Source organism: Schistocerca cancellata, chromosome 4, assembly GCF_023864275.1.
Source record: "Schistocerca cancellata isolate TAMUIC-IGC-003103 chromosome 4, iqSchCanc2.1, whole genome shotgun sequence".
In the NCBI taxonomy this organism is placed as follows: domain Eukaryota; kingdom Metazoa; phylum Arthropoda; class Insecta; order Orthoptera; family Acrididae; genus Schistocerca; species Schistocerca cancellata.
In genome coordinates this window covers 50,729,460-50,749,353 of record NC_064629.1, presented here as the reverse complement: position 1 = coordinate 50,749,353, position 19,894 = coordinate 50,729,460, and the positions used below count along the sequence as shown (strand labels likewise).

The 19,894-nt window shown below is 40.1% G+C and overlaps 1 protein-coding gene across 1 annotated transcript in view; it reads right to left on the bottom strand.

Moving 5' to 3' along the window:
- The window catches only part of LOC126184016 (exostosin-2), a 103,265-nt gene that overhangs the window by 52,025 nt on the left and 31,346 nt on the right, over window positions 1-19,894 (bottom strand). The window contains exon 4 of the mRNA XM_049926368.1: window positions 2,541-2,680. Within this exon, the coding sequence (XP_049782325.1) occupies window positions 2,541-2,680 (140 nt within the window). The remainder of the gene's footprint in view (window positions 1-2,540; window positions 2,681-19,894) is intronic.

The window sequence follows — 19,894 nt, the reverse complement described above, 5'->3', positions numbered from 1 at the left end:
ATGTGTCCTCATTAGTTTATTGCATTCTGTAGCTCATTCATGATTCCAAAGAGCTTGTGGTAGAAGAGATGTGTTTCACGGTAGTGAAGATGAACAAGTGCCCATAGCTCTTAAGGTAGGCATTTTAGAGCTCATGTGTACTGGTTATTTTTGGCTTGTTTTGGTGAAAAACGTGGAAAAATTTTTAACACCTCGTATAATCACTAGCCACAGTGACTGAAATGTAGGAGACTTCTGTCTCTAAGCTGTTCATTTTTGGAACACAACCTACAACCAGCTTAGAAACAGAAGTGATGACACTTTCTGCAAGACCTGACCATCATTTTGCAGGACAACGCTCAAGTACATACAGTGCCCGTTGTTGCTAATTTGTTTGACTGACAGGGTTGGTCAGGAAGGCAAAACTGGATGAAAATTAGGGATAGGAATCAATGTCAAAAACACACACCCCCTCTCCCCTCCTTGTGGAAGTCTGTGAATGTATCACACCAGGACTGGTCGCCTTTCATCTGTTTAACAGTTTGGTGGATTTTGGAATGTTTATTCAAATACGAGGTCTTAAGAAGCAACATTCTTGTTTGAGCCATCCAAGCACCACTTGTTAGCTGCCTCACAGCTTCCATCTGTCAGCACCCCTCTTCTGTTTTACTAAGCCATCAGAAGTTTTCCTGAATACCTTGCTGGACTGCAGTTTCTGGGTGACAGGCTCATCCTCAGAGAAGGGAAAAGGTCCAGGTTTGAGTTGACATTGCACACCCAGTTTTAATTTGTCATAAGGTTTGACACTGGTACATACCGAGACAAAAATATTATGCTAGAAGTCATTATTTTTTTACCTTTAGGCTGAATTACATCCTGTATGTGTATGGAACACCACTGAATTTTCTCCATTCAATTCTTGACAGCGAAATGTTTCTTACTACCTATCACTATGAAATTGTTGTGTTTGGTATTATTTTCTTCAGAAAATGAACAGTCATTTGGGTAAAGCTTAAATCTAAATAGCAGTTAGTCAGCAATTTCATATAACAATATTCAGTTCCCTCCCATAATCCAATGCTATTATATGTGAAAATCAGATAATCAGGTCAGTAAAACTCAATCACTGAGGTTATCTTCACAGGAGAAAACTATATAGCATTCTGAACTCCATTACATAAAACTTCTGAAATCTCTCAAATGCACTTAAGGTCCCTACACATGAGTGACAGTTCACAGTAATCTGTCACGTGTGTGACTGATCGCACATGTGTGTGCAAATCACAGCAATCGGTCACAGGTCATTTTGAAATCCCAAGCAATCTGGAGGATCACATGTGATTTGTGCTTGCAATATGGCTGCCTGGCTTGTTGGCAGCTATGTGTGGTAATATGGCTGTGGCTCATGTCTGTAGTTTTGTTTCATTTTTCCCACATTGAGTAAGAACTTTACATTAGAATTTATAGTTATTCAGGGACCCTGAATGACTCTGAGAAGTGAAATGGAGGCTAGAATTGCCATTTATATTATGAAGTAATACAAAATACAACCTCCAGTTATGTAGTGATTACCATTTTGAAGTTTGTGCAATAGAAGTAGAATTGATGGGACATTTACAGTAATAGTCACAATACAATAGGCTCCATCTGACGATTTTGAGTTAATTATGAAATAATTACATTCATTATTAATGTTTTTAACTTCTAAATAGAATGACATATGTACTGTAATGTTAAGAGGGCATTTTAGTTTAAATGTTCAGGACAAGTCTACTTCACAGCTATACTCAAGTCTCTTATTTTTTCATACGATCCAACTCCCCATCATAACTTTATAACAAGAGTTATGATAATTAGTAGTGTTGTTATTAACAACATCTATATAGGCATATCGAGACTTCAACCAAATTGTGTAAATACATGCAATTAAACTGTAAGACCACTGTAAAACAGGAATTTAAGTCTAATAAATGGAAAAAAATTGTACTAGGACACTGAAAAGATTGCACAATCTACTTGGCATCACTGAAAAATTTAATGTATTCTTTAAAGTAACCTACAGTTCACAAGAAAGAAATTTCAAAACAAGTCTAATAAATCATAATTCTCATTTATTTTAAATTGCTTTTTGCATGTATTTGTGAGGGTACAGAAATTAAGTGTAACTGCTGGTAAACACTGCAGTTCATTTTTCATATCAGTAGTGTTTGTAATACTGATTTAAACTGCTTGACAAACTGCTCATGTCTGGCATGTTAAAGTGAGCCACCGATTGCTGGTAATACCACATGTGATGGATTCATGTGATCTGTCCACAATATATGGGGACCTATAATTCAGCAGAAGTGTTTTGACTAGTGGCTTACAGCTGTTCTATGATTAATTTGTTTATCATAGATGTGGTGCCAGCTTTGTTGATTACACTTTTGTTTAATCAAAACACTTTTTGCCAATTTATATTCAGTACTGTGAACTACCACCAAAGAAAGTGATACTGAGAGATTTTCAAAATAACAAAGAACACAAACAAAGAACACACACAAAAAAGTTTCTGAGTTTACCTCTTCCAGTCCAGAACATCACCGAAGGGCATGATAAGTGAATCTGCACAAATCACCGGAACACAACCCGCTGCCATTGCCTCCAGGAGGGTTGGTTGTCCTAGTCTTGCACCACGTATCACCAAACAGAATTTAGATTGCTGTAACAGTATATTTGTATAGATACAACTAATTCGTACCTAGTAACAAAAAGTCAAATCAGCATTGATTCATAGCATGGTCAAAAGATGAAACAATCATGAAACTGAGGTGCAAAAGTCTTTCTGCACTTATATGGCATTGTTTTGATGTCTTGAGGATGACAGCAGACAGTCACTTAGACTAAAATGGACACTGTGATTCTGTAAATTAGATTATTTCTAATCTATCACTTGGGGTTGAGCAGAAGAGTCTTAAAGGGATAGGATGAAAAGTTCTCTGTTTGGTAGTAAAAGAACTGTACTCTTTAGGTCATAAATGTACTATTTTACCGTGTACTATCCTATTAGGTCAATGCTACATTAAGTACATGCCACCTCTGAAGTGTGATTCTGAAAGGTCTGCAAAACATCCACCTACAGCTGCCATGAGCTCTTCACTGGACTCAAAATATTTTCCAGTCTCATTGTTTTTAATGTGGACATAAGTGGATATCAGATGTATCAAAATCTGATGAACAGTGTAGATGTTCCAAGAAGTCATGCTTCAAATACTCCTCAATTTTCCCACCATAGGTCAGTGCACTGTCCTAATATACAAAGATTTTATTTTCTCTTTTTGCAGTCTCAGCCTCTTCTTACCTATTTGTTCATCTAGTTTGCACAGAATATTATGTAAAATTTGACAGTTACTGTTTTATCCTTTGCAACATAGTCAGTAAGACGAAATCGCATTCGGATCCCAGAAATGCTGGTCACAGTCATTCTGACAGACAAAAGGGGCTTTGCTTTTTTTGTGCACTAGTTCTCATCCATTTCTTTAATTGTTACTTCATTTCTAGTATGAATGGGTGAGTCATGCCTCCTCTACATTAACAAATTGGCTCCAAACCCAGTCTGATCCCTATCTAAACTGTCCAGACAGTGCTGATAAATAAGTTTTAATTTCTGACTTTGGTCAATATTCAACATATTTAGCATTCTTCCTTGCGATAACCTATTTTACAATTAATTATCCATGAAAAATGTACCACAGTCTTTCTTCTGATATACCTATGGTGCAGGTTATTTTATATCCTTTAATCGTCAATTATTTAATTCTAACAGGACTTGCACTCTACATTTTCATCTGTGACTGGAGTTCTGGGATGTCCTTTACGTGCATCACACTCCAGATCAGGACAGGTACATCAAATTCAGCAATCTATTTCATAACTTTTGAAAATTGAAGAGCATGTTCATTACAAATCACCTGTAACTCCTAATGAGTTTATATCGCCAGTAAACTGACCAAAACAGAATAAAAATATGACAGTATGGTATTAAAGTGTATCCATTTAGAAAATGCACACACACATTACATATATACAGGGTGTTTCAAAATTACACCACAAACTTCAAGGGGATGCAGATGGTGTCTAGACAAACAAAATGAGGATAGGAACCTGTGTCCAGAAATGTTATCCAATGACGCTTCGGAGTGTCGAAGCTATAGAGACGGTGACTGTATATGTATGTATATAATGAGTGATTCTGTGATGATGATACGAACTTTCAGGGATGATGGAGAAGTATAAATGCATCACTTTGAGATAAGAGACCCTGGTCAAGGAAAGAACAAGTCAAAGGTTCTAACAGAAATTGTTCTGATACCTCTGGCAGTGGAATACATGTACAGATACTGTTTTTGCTTTGTAGGGTACCCAACTTTCGGAAGTGGTAGTATGCACCAAAAGAAGGGAAAAAGTCTAGTATACAAGGGTTTTAAAATGCATACCTTAACAGCTAAGAGCAATTGTTTAATAAAGGAGATATATTTCACAGCAACAAAGATGAACAAGTACTTACAGGACTTAAGGTACGCATTTTACAGGCTACTGGACATTTTTTTCTTGTTTTGGTCTGAAAGTTTCCCACCCTACAATATTAGCAACAACAGTGCTGGTACATGTATTCTACTGTCAGAGGTATCACTTATAATTTTCAACTAGTTCCTTTCAAGACCAGGGTCTCTTACGTCAAAGTGACACATTAATCCTTCTCCATTATTCCTGAAAGTTTGTAACACCATCATGGAACCACCCTGTGTACACATACATATAGATTATATATCTAAAAAGAAAGATGATGAGACTTACCAAACAAAAGCGCTGGCAGGTCGATAGACACACAAACAAACACAAACATACACACACAAACAACACATTGTTTGTGTGTCTATCGACCTGCCGGCGCTTTTGTTTGGTAAGTCTCATCATCTTTCTTTTTAGATATATTTTTCCCACGTGGAATGTTTCCCTCTATTATATTCATACATATAGATTACACGCACCAACGCCTATAACTTCAATGTTCCATAGCATTGTTCAATGACGTTTCTGGACACGGGTTCTTATCCTCATTTCTACATCCCCTCGAACTTTGTCAGTGTAACCTTACACACACACACACACACACACACACACACACACACACACACACACACAATTTCTACATCCCCTCGAAGTTTGTCAGTGTAACCTTACACACACACACACACACACACACACACACACACACACACACACACACACACACACACACACACAGAGAGAGAGAGAGAGAGAGAGAGAGAGAGAGAGAGAGAGAGAGAGAGAGAGAGAGAGAGAGAGAAACTCTTTAAAGAGCTTTATAAATAATAATATTAAATCAGATCAAATTCACAAGTCATACTATTGTGCAGCAATATAAAAACAAAATTTCTTTGCCTTAAATGCCATCTCTTTCCCAAACCAAAAATGTAACACCTTGTCTTCTTATAAGACAGTCAGAATACTATGCTAGTCATTTTAAGGGCTGCAAAGAAACAAGTTAAAAGACTTTTCAACCTAACAACCAATTCAGATGACAATATAGAATACCTACCATAAGAATAACCAGAATAGATGCAGGACCCCTCAAACAACACCAGACATGCTTCTATATCTGTGGCTTTAGTGTATCACAAATCTATCTTTTTATGATAATTCCCCACAACCAATTCAGAACTGACCTTAACACTGCTTTCATTTCATCTGAATATTTAGAGTACTCCACAAAATGATTTTTTTTATCTTTTGTTCTGTCTTAGTCACAGTCAGGCTTTAGAACTCTTCATAAAAATCAGTCTAGCATTTCTTTTGTAATGCTATATATACACTCTCAGCATTTTCTCTCCCTCCCCCCCCCTCATCCCCCTCCCCCTCACTCCCTCCCCCTCCCCCCCCCAACCCCCCCCCCCCACCCCCAATGAGATTGGAGCCTACTTCTCTAAAATATTGCTAAGGGTAACTCTAAGCTTGAAAACCCCATCAGATCAATGGATCTTTCACTAACAGTGTCTTATCCTATCACTCTGTGAGCCTCATCATACCTAAACCATCATGAAAATACACAGTAAAAGTTCTATGTGCACCTGAAGTGTATGCTGCAGACAGATGTAGTAGAATGACGCTATTGGCTGGAGCACGTTTGGTACCTGCACCCAGGTGCGAATCACCCCACCACCCACCTTCTTATGTGCACACCACTATAGCACAACAGAAGGCATGTTACTAAGACTGAGCTCTCAAAATTAACCTTAACATGTTACAAAAACAGTGCTATCCAGGCTCAAACAAATATTACAAAATTTCAGTAAAGATCACAATAAATACACACCCGAGGTCCTTTTAAGTTGACAATACGAGTGCTGCAGTTTCTTGATTTACATGGAAACCAATTACAGAATCAGTTGTTCACCCACCCACAATCAATCATTTACTATCTCATAGCAAGCAAAGCATGGATTATGGGCATGTTAAAAGTCAAAGCAAGAGACAAGCAGTATTTAATTAAATCTCCATATAAATGGTGGCATAAACTGAAGTGACAAATGTCTTGATGCTTTTACAATGTTCAGTTTAATTTTGAAGCTTCAGACAATCTGATTGAACAAGATACTCTTTTAAACACACTTTATGAATTGCAAAAAACTTTGAATTGTCATTTACACCTGGATGGTGTGTGCTGACTATTTCATGGTACGTATCACCCACCTTGAAGCCTACACCAGCACGTAAGTTCTGAAGGGTATGTCTGATACCAGTCACAGTTAAGCAATCTATTAGAGAAGAGGTGGTTGGTGGTTAGTGTTTAACGTCCCGTCGACAACGAGGTCATTAGAGACGGAGCGCAAGCTCGGGTTACGGAAGGATCGGGAAGGAAATCGGCCGTGCCCTTTCAAAGGAACCATCCCGGCATTTGCCTGAAACGATTTAGGGAAATCACGGAAAACCTAAATCAGGATGGTTGGAGACGGGATTGAACCGTCGTCCTCCCGAATGCGAGTCCAGTGTGCTCTATTAGAGAAGAGCTAGACTGTCTTGATTCTGGGTGTCATCTACCCCAGAACTGCAAGTGATTGGGCTACACCATTAGCTGTTATCAAGAAGATGAATGGATCTCTTCATTATGTGCAGACCTGAAGCCTAAACAAGGTGCTCAGTTCATAGTAAATTAATATCTAATTCCCACACTAGAAGAACTGTCAAAATTAACAGCAGGAAAACATTTTTCAAAGATATCCTGCACTGATACACATTTAAAGTTGCTGCTAGACAGTGTGTCACAAAACCCAGTTGGTTATGAACATAACTTTTGGCTTATAAAAGTACCTGCACCACCAACTGGCATTGCATGCATATCACCAATTTTTGAAAGATACTTGGAGCAACTCACAGTGTTAGTGCCAGCCACAGAAAAGATTTTCAAGAAGCAGAACATTCATGTCATGTCAAATGGGCCTTCTGAGTTGCTCCAGCTGAATAGGGAATGAGGGAATTGCAAACTGGCCTCCATAGTCTTGGAGTTGTGTCACTTCCTCAAATGTGACATAGGATGAGGAATCTATTTCACTTTAGATACTTTTTTATATACTAAAGATACTGGTGATCTATTTTAAGTTTAACGAATAGTCACAGTAGTCTCATAAAATATTAAACACAGAACAGTATGTTGTTATAATCATATTAACCAATAAGATGCATGCACCAATTTCTTCTTTGTTTCCATATGGAACTATGTGGTTTTTCGGTTCTGGGGTAGTACTTATATATGAGTTCTGCCATTCTTTGTGAAGCCACCATAAATTAATACACTGGCACCTACTTCTACATTACTAAAAATCATTGTAGAGCCAAAACCCATTTACAAATTAATAACGCTATGACACTTTATGTTTTATAAGAAGCACCAGTCAAATTACCCTAATATGTCTCAGTACAATGATATATGCAGCAATGAGTCCCTTGTACTTCACTCACATCTCCAGAATGGCAATACAAAATTATTCTTATATCTCATTTCTACGTGAAGCACCTTGATTGTGAGAAAAGGATACAATTTGGGAGGTGCACATTCATTACACCACAAAAACATCAGGGAAACCTAATTTTCAATACATTTTTACCATGTAATTTCTTCCCAAATACCGAAAAATATATTTCTGAATTCTTCCACCAATGGCACATGACTTCCACACACAAGTTACCTTTAGCTTCTTCTTGATTGTCTATCTGAGCTCAGTTTTAACACACATAAAAAATATTTATTTCCTGATTAAAAATGTAATAATATCCTGAGATAACACATATACATTTGCAAGAAGAATATATGAAACTGTATAAACTTCAATTTTCCTTCTTCTCTGTATGAAATAAAGTGTATTACAACTCTCAGTCGCAATTCCATCTCCTGCCAAATGATCACCTTGTCTATTTCCTTATGGCATCCTATGATAACACTGCAGATAACCAAAGGGCACCAATAGTCAGAAGCTCAAATTTACTCATTAGAAGAACTGCTGACACCCACATCCTTTCGAACTTGCTTATTGTATTTCTCTCTTTGTCTCCTCCTGCAATTTTTACCCCCAACACTAGTCTCCAATATTAAAATTGTGATCCCTTGCTGTCTCAGTATGTGCCCTATCAATCTATCCCCTCTTTTAGTCAAGTTATGCCACAAATTTCTTTTCTCCTCAATTCTGTTCAGCACTTCCTCATGGGTTGCGTGATCTACCCATCTGATCTTCAGCATTCTTCAGTAGCACCCCTTCCTGAAAGCCTCTATTCATTTCTTATCTGAACTGTTTATGATCCACATCTTACTTCCACATAAGGCTACACCCAGACAAATACCATCAGAAAAGACTTCCTAACATTTAAATCTATATTCAGTGCTAACAAAATTCTCTTCTTCAGAAATGCTTTTCTTGCCATTGCTAGTCTAAATTTTATATCCCCTCTGCTTCAGCCATCATCAGTTGTTTCACTGCCCAAATAGCGAAACTCATCCACTACTCTCAGTGTCTCATTTCCTAATCTAATTCCTTCAGCACCACCTGGTTTCATTCTACTATATCCCATTACCCTTTCAAGACACTGTCCATTCCATTCAGCTATTCTTCCAAGTCTTTTTCTGTCTCTGACAGAATTAAAATGTCATTGGCAAACCTCAAAGTTTTGATTTCTTCTCCTTGAATTTTAATTTCTACTCCACATTTTTCTTTGGTTTCCTTTACTGCTTGCTCAATGTATAGATTCGACAACATAAGGGATAGGTTACAACCCTGCCTCACTCCCTTCTCAATCACTGCTTCCCTTCAAGTCTGTCAACTCTTATAACTGCTGTCTGGTTTCTGTATAAGTTGTATATAATCTTTCATTTCCTGTATTTTCTCCCTGTTACTTTCAGAATATCAAATAGTGTATTCCTGTTGACACTGTTAAAAGTTTTCTCCAAATGCACAAAAGCTATAAATTTAGGTTTGCCCTTCCTTAACCTGTCTCCTAAGAGAAGTCTCATGGTCAGTACTGCTTCACACGTTACTATGTTTCTTCAGCATCAAAACTGATATTCCCTGAGGTCAGCTTCAACCAGTTTTTCCATTCTTCTATAGATATTTCATGTTACTATTTTGCAACCATGACTTATTAAACTGATACACTCCTGGAAATTGAAATAAGAACACCGTGAATTCATTGTCCCAGGAAGGGGAAACTTTATTGACACATTCCTGGGGTCAGATACAACACATGATCACACTGACAGAACCACAGGCACATAGACACAGGCAACAGAGCATGCACAATGTCGGCACTATTACAGTGTATATCCACCTTTCGCAACAATGCAGGCTGCTATTATCCCATGGAGACGATCGTAGAGATGCTGGATGTAGTCCTGTGGAACGGCTTGCCATGCCATTTCCACCTGGCGCCTCAGTTGGACCAGCGTTCGTGCTGGACGTGCAGACCGCGTGAGACGACGCTTCATCCAGTCCCAAACATGCTCAATGGGGGACAGATCCGGAGATCTTGCTGGCCAGGGTAGTTGACTTACACCTTCTAGAGCACGTTGGGTGGCACGGGATACATGCGGACGTGCATTATCCTGTTGGAACAGCAAGTTCCCTTGCCAGTCTAGGAATGGTAGAACGATGGGTTCGATGACAGTTTGGATGTACCGTGCACTATTCAGTGTCCCCTCGACGATCACCAGTGGTGTACGGCCAGTGTAGGAGATCGCTCCCCACACCATGATGCCGGGTGTTGGCCCTGTGTGCCTCGGTCGTATGCAGTCCTGATTGTGGCGCTCACCTGCACGGCGCCAAACACGCATACGACCATCATTGGCACCAAGGCAGAAGCGACTCTCATCGCTGAAGACGACACATCTCCATTCGTGCCTCCATTCACGCCTGTCGCGACACCACTGGAGGCGGGCTGCACGATGTTGGGGCGTGAGCGGAAGACGGCCTAACGGTGTGCGGGACCGTAGCCCAGCTTCATGGAGACGGTTGCGAATGGTCCTCGCCGATACCCCAGGAGCAACAGTGTCCCTAATTTGCTGGGAAGTGGCGGTGCGGTCCCCTACGGCACTGCGTAGGATCCTACGGTCTTGGCGTGCATCCGTGCGTCGCTGTGGTCCGGTCCCAGGTCGACGGGCACGTGCACCTTCCGCCGACCACTGGCGACAACATCGATGTACTGTGGAGACCTCACGCCCCACGTGTTGAGCAATTCGGCGGTACGTCCACCCGGCCTCCCGCATGCCCACTATACGCCCTCGCTCAAAGTCCGTCAACTGCACATACGGTTCACGTCCATGCTGTCACGGCATGCTACCAGTGTTAAAGACTGCGATGGAGCTCCATATGCCACGGCAAACTGGCTGACACTGACGGCGGCGGTGCACAAATGCTGCGCAGCTAGTGCCATTCGACAGCCAACACCGCGGTTCCTGGTGTGTCCGCTGTGCCGTGCGTGTGATCATTGCTTGTACAGCCCTCTCGCAGTGTCCGGAGCAAGTATGGTGGGTCTGACACACCGGTGTCAATGTGTTCTTTTTTCCATTTCCAGGAGTGTAGTTCGGTAATTTTCACACCTGCCAGCACCTGCTTTCTTTGGAATTTGAAGTATTATATTCTTCTTGAAGTCTGAGGGTATTTCGCCTGTCTCGTACATCTTGCTCATCAGATGGAAGAGTTTTTTCATGTCTGCCAAGGCTATCAGTAGCTTAAACCTAATGTCGTCTACTCCTGGGGCCTTGTTTTGACTTAGATCTTTCAGTGCTGTCAAGTTGTTCTCGCAGTATCGTGTCTCACATCTCATCTTTATCTATGTCTTCTTCCCTTTCTATATTGTTGCCTTCAAGATCATTTCTGTTGTGCAACCCCCCTATATATTCCTTTCACCTTTCCCTTCTTTGCTTGGTACTGAATTTCCATCTGACCTCTTGATATTCATACAGGTGCTTTTCTTTTCTCCAAACATCTCTCTTACTTTCCTAGAGATAGTATCTATCTTTCCCCTAGAAATATATCCTATGTCCTTACATTTGTCCTCTAGCAATTTCTGCTTAGCCATTTTGCATTTTCTGATACTCTCATGTTTACATTCCCTATCACTTGCTTCATTTGCTGCATTTTTATATTTTCTCCCTTCATCAATTAAACTCACCATCTCCTGTGATACCAAGGATTTCTATTAGGCCTCATCTATTTACCTATTTTATCCTCTGTTGTCTTCACTATTTTCTCTCACAAAACAACCCATTCATCATCTGCTGCATTCTTTTCCCCTTTTACAGTCAATCTTTGTCTGATGCTTCCTCTGAAATTCTTAACAATCTATGGCTCTTTCAACTTATTCATGTCCCATCTCCTTAATTTTCTACCCTTTTGCAATTTTTTTATTTTTAATCTATACTTAAATCCAATAAATTGTGGTCAGAGTCCACAGCTACCCCTGGAAATATTTTACAGGTTAACATCTAGTTCTGAAATCTCTGTCTTACCATTATATAATCAATCTGAAACCTTCCGGAGTCTCCAGGTCTCTTCCATACACACTGCCTTCTTTCATGATTCTTAAACAAAGTGTTAGTGATTAAGTTATGCTCTGAGCAAAATTCTTCCTGGCACTTCCCCTTTCATTCCTTTCCTCCAGGCTATATTCACCTACTATTTTTCATTCTCTTCCTTTCCCTACTACCAAATTCCAGTCCCCCATCATAATTCAATAATTTCCTTTATCTCATCATACATGTTTTCAATCACTTCAGCACCTGTGGAGCTCGTTGGAATATGAACTTGTACTACAGTGGTGGGTTTTGGCTTCATGTCTGTCTGAGATACGATAATGCACTCACTATGCCGTTTGAAGCAACTTACCTGCATTCCTACTTTCTTATTCATTATTAGACCTACTCCTGCTTTACCCCTATTTGATTTTGTATGTATAACCCTGCACTCATTTGACCATAGGACCTGTTCCTCCTGCAACTGAATTTCACTGTATCCAACTTCAACCTATCCATTTCCTTTTTTTAAATTTTTTAACCCACCTGGTTGACTGAGGGATATTACAGTAGTACCAGAGATAACTGTGCTCAGATGCATATAAGAAAGTGTTCCATAAACTGAAGCAAAGTTTTGCTTGTTCTCATATCATGCAAAGGCAGCACAGTTCTGATAAAGGTAAGTCAGGGCTAACAGGTTGCAAGATCACCAGCATATGATGTCCTGCTTCTCACAAACATAACAGCAGCTCTAACATAGGTACTAAAACACTTGAGCAACAAGTTTGTGTGGTCACCAATTTATAGAGTGCCTGAATATGCGATGTTGGAAGACCTGTTGATTAGCAAATGTAAAAGGAGATCCAGGAGGTAGAGCACACAATGCAGCCAGCACCTGTCTGATCACAGTTTTAATGTAAAACTACTTTGGACCTCAGATTACTGCATATGACGGATGATGACAGGATTATGTAATGGATTCTTGGTGCTGTTGATAAACTTCACGAGTGGGTATGGGATCTACTGACTACAGAAATTGTTAAACTATGACAGCCTGGCTGGTTTTCAGACTTCGTATTCTGCATTAATCGTAGAGTGTACTTTCAGTGTAATAAACACCACACACTGTTATGCACAGGCAATAACACTATGAATTTGTCATTAGCACCTTTTCTGGGTGTATATACACTCCTGGTATATGCTGATAGTAACTGCTGATATTGCCTGCTGGCTTCCCTCTCGGGTTCTTCTGTTGATGTTTGTTTGATGAAAAACCAAAGACAAAAGCCAACAGGTAATTCATCAATAAGTGGCCACAAAAGACTTAACAATTTTGTAACAGCTGATATGTCTCAGTATTGTTTATTTGCAGCCCCAGTCCATAAAAATCAAGATTTTTCTGCACAAGCCAATTCTTTTGCTTCAAAGACAGCAGTGGCAGGAATTATTATCAGATCAAAAAAGTTGTGACAGTTATAGCATACACCACAAAAATTTCATTGTAATCTATATGGCACAAAGGTCCACATCATAAAAGATCACAAGCTGCACCTAGCGCTATTTGGCCAACAGGAAACGTTTTTTAAAAACAGTTCTAAAGCTGAAGGAAACAGGCTTTCTATTGAGCATCCAACACTACACGCCAAGAGGGAACCACAAAAATGCCAATACCCTATCCCAATTACCCATGGGACAAGACCCAACCATTGATAAGGAAAAGGCAACATGTTTTCAATGAGATACAGGTCTGGGAAACAGTGAAGTCATTTATCTGCCCAACTCATGCATGACAATGAAGTTTTGGCTCAAGTGGTAAGTTTGTATAAACAGTTATGTCATAATAATTCCTGTAACGAACTACTGTGTCCTTTCTATCAATTACAGTCCATCTGCCACAGAAGATTGGTGGCTAACAGTTTGCTTCATGTTGCTGTGTCAGAGACAGTGAAGATTATTCTTATGGTGAAGCATTCAGCTTCTTCACAACACCTTGAACATTTTTTCAATTATATAAGCCTACTAAGGAGAGCTTATGACTAGTTCTTCTTCAATGCTCTCTTCTGTTCCCAATATCTCTTGAGCCCTGCTGATAATTTCTCATTCCTCTCCTGTGAAAGGGACTTCCAATGTTTAGGGACTCTAGGTGGTGGGGTCCAAAACTCTACCATAGCACAAAATTTGGAACAATCTCCTACCTCAGAGATCCCAGCCGAATTCAAGTCCTTCAGTACTTCATTAAGCCACAGGCTTCCAGTCTTGTAGCTTTTAACCAATGAGAAGATCTTGGTAAGCCTATTGTCGTTCATTCATTGTAGGTGCCCATAGAACTTGAGCCTCCTACGTCACATACTGGTGTGGGCCGATTCTAACCGTTGTCACAGTTCAGAATTAGACTTCAATTGGTAGGTTTCATCTGGGAGCAATCTCGAGCCATGAATTTTTCTGAGAATATGTCTTTCAGCTTTCTCCAGATCATCCATCATGCCTTTTCTATTCATCAAGAGGGTCTCTGTGGCATACAGAAACTGTGGTCTGACAGCAGTTCTGTAATGACAGACCTTAGCATTCTTCAAAATGCACTTCATGTTGTACAGATTGTGGAACAGATGGTATGCTGCGCTGAGTTTGTTATGCCTTTTTAAGGTAGAGGTGCTGTCTCTACCATTGAGGTGTACCCATTCACCAAGATAACAAAAGCCGATTGACCCTCCCAATGGTTCCATGTATAGTTGTCAAAGGGGTGTTACTGGAGTGCCAGTTCTCAAGGTAATTGTCATATGATATTTGTAACCCTGACTTCACAGCTCTCTCATGTAGGGTTTGGACAGCAATGGCAGCATCCTTAGAGTTGTTGGTTAGGATTGCAATGTCATCTGTGAAAGCAAGGCACCTTATCTTGATTCTTCAGGTTCCGGCTCCAATGGTAACTGGTTTGATTCCTAGATTCCTCAACGTACATTCCCAGGTTTTGATGACTTTATCAAGCACCTAAACAGAATGGGTGATAGTCCATCACACTGTCGTACTCCCATTTTAATGTTGAAACTCTGAGATACTTCTCCTTTGAGCTTCACCTTAGAGGTTGTATCTGTGAGAGTCTGTTTGATGAGGAACAGATGAGGGTGTGTGTGTGTGTGTGTGTGTGTGTGTGTGTGTGGGTGGGTGGGTGCGTGGGTGCGTGTGTTGTAATCCACTCCTTGTTCTTGGAGTACTAAGAAGAATGTTTGGTGATCGATGGAATCATAAGCTTTTGTAAAGTCGACAAAAACCACAATGATGTTCATACTCTTCTTTTGTTTTAATTGGTGAATAGTTTTCAGATTGAAGATCTGCTCAGTACAGGAACTTCCACATTGAAATCCTCCTTGATATTCACCAACTGATTGATCACATTGACTTTCTACATTGTCCAGTACAATCTTGGAGAGCACCTTGTATCCTATTGGCAGCAGGAAATTCCCCAGTAGTTGTTGGCATCACTGTGATCGCCTTTCTTATGTAAAGGGTGTATAGCAGCTGATTTCCAGTGATCAGGGGTCCTGCCAGTCTCCCAACAGTCGACCAGGGCCTCTGTGATCATATTTCCACCTGCTTTCACATCTTATGCAATGTCGTCACCTTCCTCGGGTGCCTTGCAGTCCCTAAGATGGTTGATGGCATTAGCAACTTGCTGTATAGTTGGTGGGTTAGATGGTAGGTGTATCTTGAGGATCTTCAACAGGCAGTCTTTCCGTGGGCTGTTCACAATTAAGCAATTGTTCAAAATGGTTTACCAAAAGTCCCACGTTTCGCGGTTGTTAGTGACCAGCCCCTGGCCATATTCTTAAAGTGAAGGCATTGTGGTTTATACCCTGAGAGTTCCTTTTTGAAAGCCTGATAAAAGTTTCTGGTGTTGTACATTTTAAATTCTTCATCCAACTTTACCAGTCTTGATCAATGGTAAGATCTCTTCACATGCCTGATGGTCTTGCTTGTCAGTTTCTGCACCATGGTGAAATTCTCCCAGTCTTCTTGTCATTTAGTCGAGTTCTACTTCCCCCAGGCTGTGGCACAGTCATCAACTGCAAGGTCACATTCAGAATTCCACCATCTATGACATTGTTTCCTTCGAGTTTGCCCACAGTTATTGGTAGCCTCGCTTACACTGGACCACAGTTGGTTCCAGTCTTTCATTTCATTTTGCATGATGTCAGTTTTAAAGCATTCTTTATTCTCTGTAAAGAACTGGGAATCAATCCTTGGTGGAATGCTGGTAGGAGGTACCTTTCGATTAGGTAGTAGTCTGGTCTTTATTTGTGTGAAGAAATGGCCAGTGTCATCATTCCATTTGCATACTCTGACATTCATGATCTCTTTCCTACTCTTTACACTGATTGCAACATTATCAATTTGAAACGATCCAACAGCAGCGTTTGGTGACTGCCAAGTGGTCTGGTATCTTGCCTTTCTAGGGAATACTGTGGACATGGTCTTCAACTGATACAACCCACACAGTTCAAGTAAGCGTTTGCCATCAGCATTTCTTCGTCTATGTGTTGTGTAAGGCCCCAGTATGTCTTGGTATTGTCGTTCTTTCCCCAGTTGAACACTGAAGTCACCTACCAGTAGTTTGGGGATCTCACTAATCTCATTGTCTAGCATCTGCCAGAAACTTATATTTCCAACAAAGCTTTTCATCTGCCATCAGTCCTAAGAACTTAAAACAGTTGGCTTCACTGACTTTTGGGCCATCTTGGTACAACAAAACTTTGGTTTTACAAAAGTTCCATTAGCACAAATTGGATGTATGCATTTATTTATTTATTTAATTTATTTTTCTTTTGCAGTTGAGTCTTAATCCATTCTCTGAAAGTCTTATGCAGAAGATGGCGGCTATCTTATTAGTTATAGCACTTTCATTCCATTCCATGTTTTTCAAAATAACACCTGTGTCATCTGGAAATAAGATTTTTTTTAACAATTGTCATGTTTAATCGTAGATCACTAATATATGAGCACTGTTCAAAAATATCATACTTTAATTTATAAAGCAGCATTCAGGTTTGCCTTGTCATCACAGTTTGTTAGTAATGCTTGATGGAATAAAGAAGTCCCCGAGTCAAAGTGGGCCTAAACAGTTAGGGAGCAATATGGGGATTAGTTGTAAATCTGGGGGGAACATTTGTGAATTTGTAGCTGGTGGGCCTTTTCTCACACAGATGTAGTTTATTATGGAGAAGTTGGGAGGATTAGAGGAAGTAGAGAGCCAAAATGAGGGAATCGGAAATCATATTAAAACTGAAAATGACATGACTCAAAGGCTTTTATTGGGGATTAGTGAGAAAGTAGGTGAGGTGGGTAAGAATCTGACACACCAGATTAGTGTGGTAGAGAAGGATTTGAAGGAGAGGATGGATGCTGTGCAGACGGAGTTCACAGAGCAGGTTAAAGCAACTGAATTCATACTGAAGATAGTGTAGATAAGGTGAGACTGGGACAAAAGAAGGGAGCTGAGGTCAGGACAAAAGAAACCGAGTCTGCCAGGGCCACACTGAGTAATGTAGCTATGAATAGAGGGGAGACAGTGGCTATGCAGCTTAAGGTGAGCCCTAAAATTAAACATTCAACAGAGAAAATAAGTACCATGTGGTTGATTTCTTAGCCTCGTGCAAAGATTGCTTCATAGAAGGAATGACTGATGAGGTGAAAGTGAAGTTCGTTAAATGGCAGCAAGACGAAAATGCAGAAACATGAGCGAACCAGAATGCAGGTGCTGTCAGCAAGTACTGGGATGTTAGGAAGCAGATACAACTGTAGAATGCTTTCCTCAATAGTCCAAGCTACAGTAATAAGGGTAGCTTGCACGAATTTTGTGAAGCAGAGCTGCAAAAGTCAGTGCATCTAGATAAACCATCGGGCACTCTTGTGGAAATCTCTACTCTTAAGAGACAGCTATCTGACCACTTCAGTTGGATGTAATTGACAGCCCCATGGAAGAATAGGTGATGCCATGAGTTATCGCAATAAGGGCACAGGTAGTGAAAGAAGCTTTGCAAACACTAAAAGAGACAGAACTCGGCATGAAGTACAAAACACTGATAGGAAGCACACTAGTGTAATGTTAAAAGCCTACAGCATAATCTGAACAACCGTGGAAATCAGTTTAATTGGGATAGACCGGCTGACAATAGATGAGGCAGCAAAGACCATCTAATAGGGAATCAGCAGCAACAGTAGCCAGAAAAGTAAATGTTCTCCCTACTGTGGTTCGTGAAGGGAGGGAAATGTGACTTGGTGATGAATCCAGGATTGAAGGAGGTTATGAAAATTATAGTTTAAGTAATAGTGATTTAAGGGATGCTGGAGTGTTTCACATGGAGGCTGCACTCAGAAACATTGAGTTGTGGGGAGGCTGATGGCAGCATTAACAAAGTCAGAGAAGGAAATGGAGAGCGAATGATGCTTCTATTGATCCTAATTTAAATTATTTGTTTCATCAAGAAGCTTGTGGGGAAGACTGTATCAGTTTGGCAACACCACTGCCGAATGATCAGAGTGTAGTATTGTGTTTGGCAGAAGATGGCTAAAGCAATATTAATGTTTGTGAGGAATGAGCTGAGGTAATTCCAGAAGTAATTTATGCACCTAGCATGCAAGAAACTGAACCTGTCGCAGCTTAATTAAAAGTCGGGCTCACAGTAAGCCTCGTGTGTACAAACACTCCATTCACTGATAAGCAGGAGCCTGTAGTAAATTCTGATACAGGCACAATGAGTGGCATACTGGGGTCTGATCAACTTGGAGGTGATTTAAATAGTAAGATTGGTGGGACAAGGTGAGAATGTTCGTCACTGTTGACAATGAACAACAAACTGCTGTCAGGGATCTATATTTTGATTGGCACAGTAAGGAAGAGTGCAATTTTGAACCAAATGATTATGTCACACAGGCCAGAATGATTAGTTTGTTGTCACCACAAACACTGGTAACAGAGAAATTTAGCATTGCAAGGAAGCTGCACAGTTTGAGCAAGAGTCAGACTGCATTCTGGGCTGCTTCTGATGAAATATTTTGTAATGGTAAGATGTTGAACCTCCTAAGGTATCTTAGGTGAATACTCTGTAGATAGTTTTGAGGGGATTGAAAGAGATTCATTGGCTGAAACAGCCAATGTGTGGAGGAAGTTCAGCCCCTCAAAAATGTTATTACTAATGATGTAGTTGCACATTGCCTTGTCAATTCTGAGAGCTATATATGTTGTGCCTCGGAATCTGTTTTATATAATGTTAAAGATTAGGACACTAATGTATTCTGAGTCCAGTGTGAAAATTAAAACAGCTACTGGGAACTACAGTGGGCCAATCAAATACAAAGTCATCTTCGAAGTTAAAATTCATGGTATAATTTATGTACATGGATTTCTCATTGAGCCTCACTTGTGTACAAATATTTTGGTGGGAACAGGTTTCCTAGCCAAATTGTGTGCAACACCTGTTTTGACCAAAGCTTCATTAAACTGAATGCTGGAGCAAACAGAAAGCATGTGAAAGTTAAAAACTCACTTGCTGGAGATAAAATGGCGGCACGTTTATGTATAGATAACAGTGTGAGTGACACAGATGTGCTTAGATTCACAGATGTGAATTAAGGAAATGTGGACAATATCAAAGGTTTGACTAAGGAATATAACAGAAGTGAGGTTGTATATCAAGTAAGGAGCAATAGCCTATGATATGTTTGCATGATGGACATTTATATTAATATTATGAGAAGGAAAGTTGCTACTCACCATATAGCAGAGATGCTGAGTCTCAGATAGGCACAACAAAAAGACTTCCACAATTAAAGCTTTCAGCCATTGGCCTTCATCTACACACA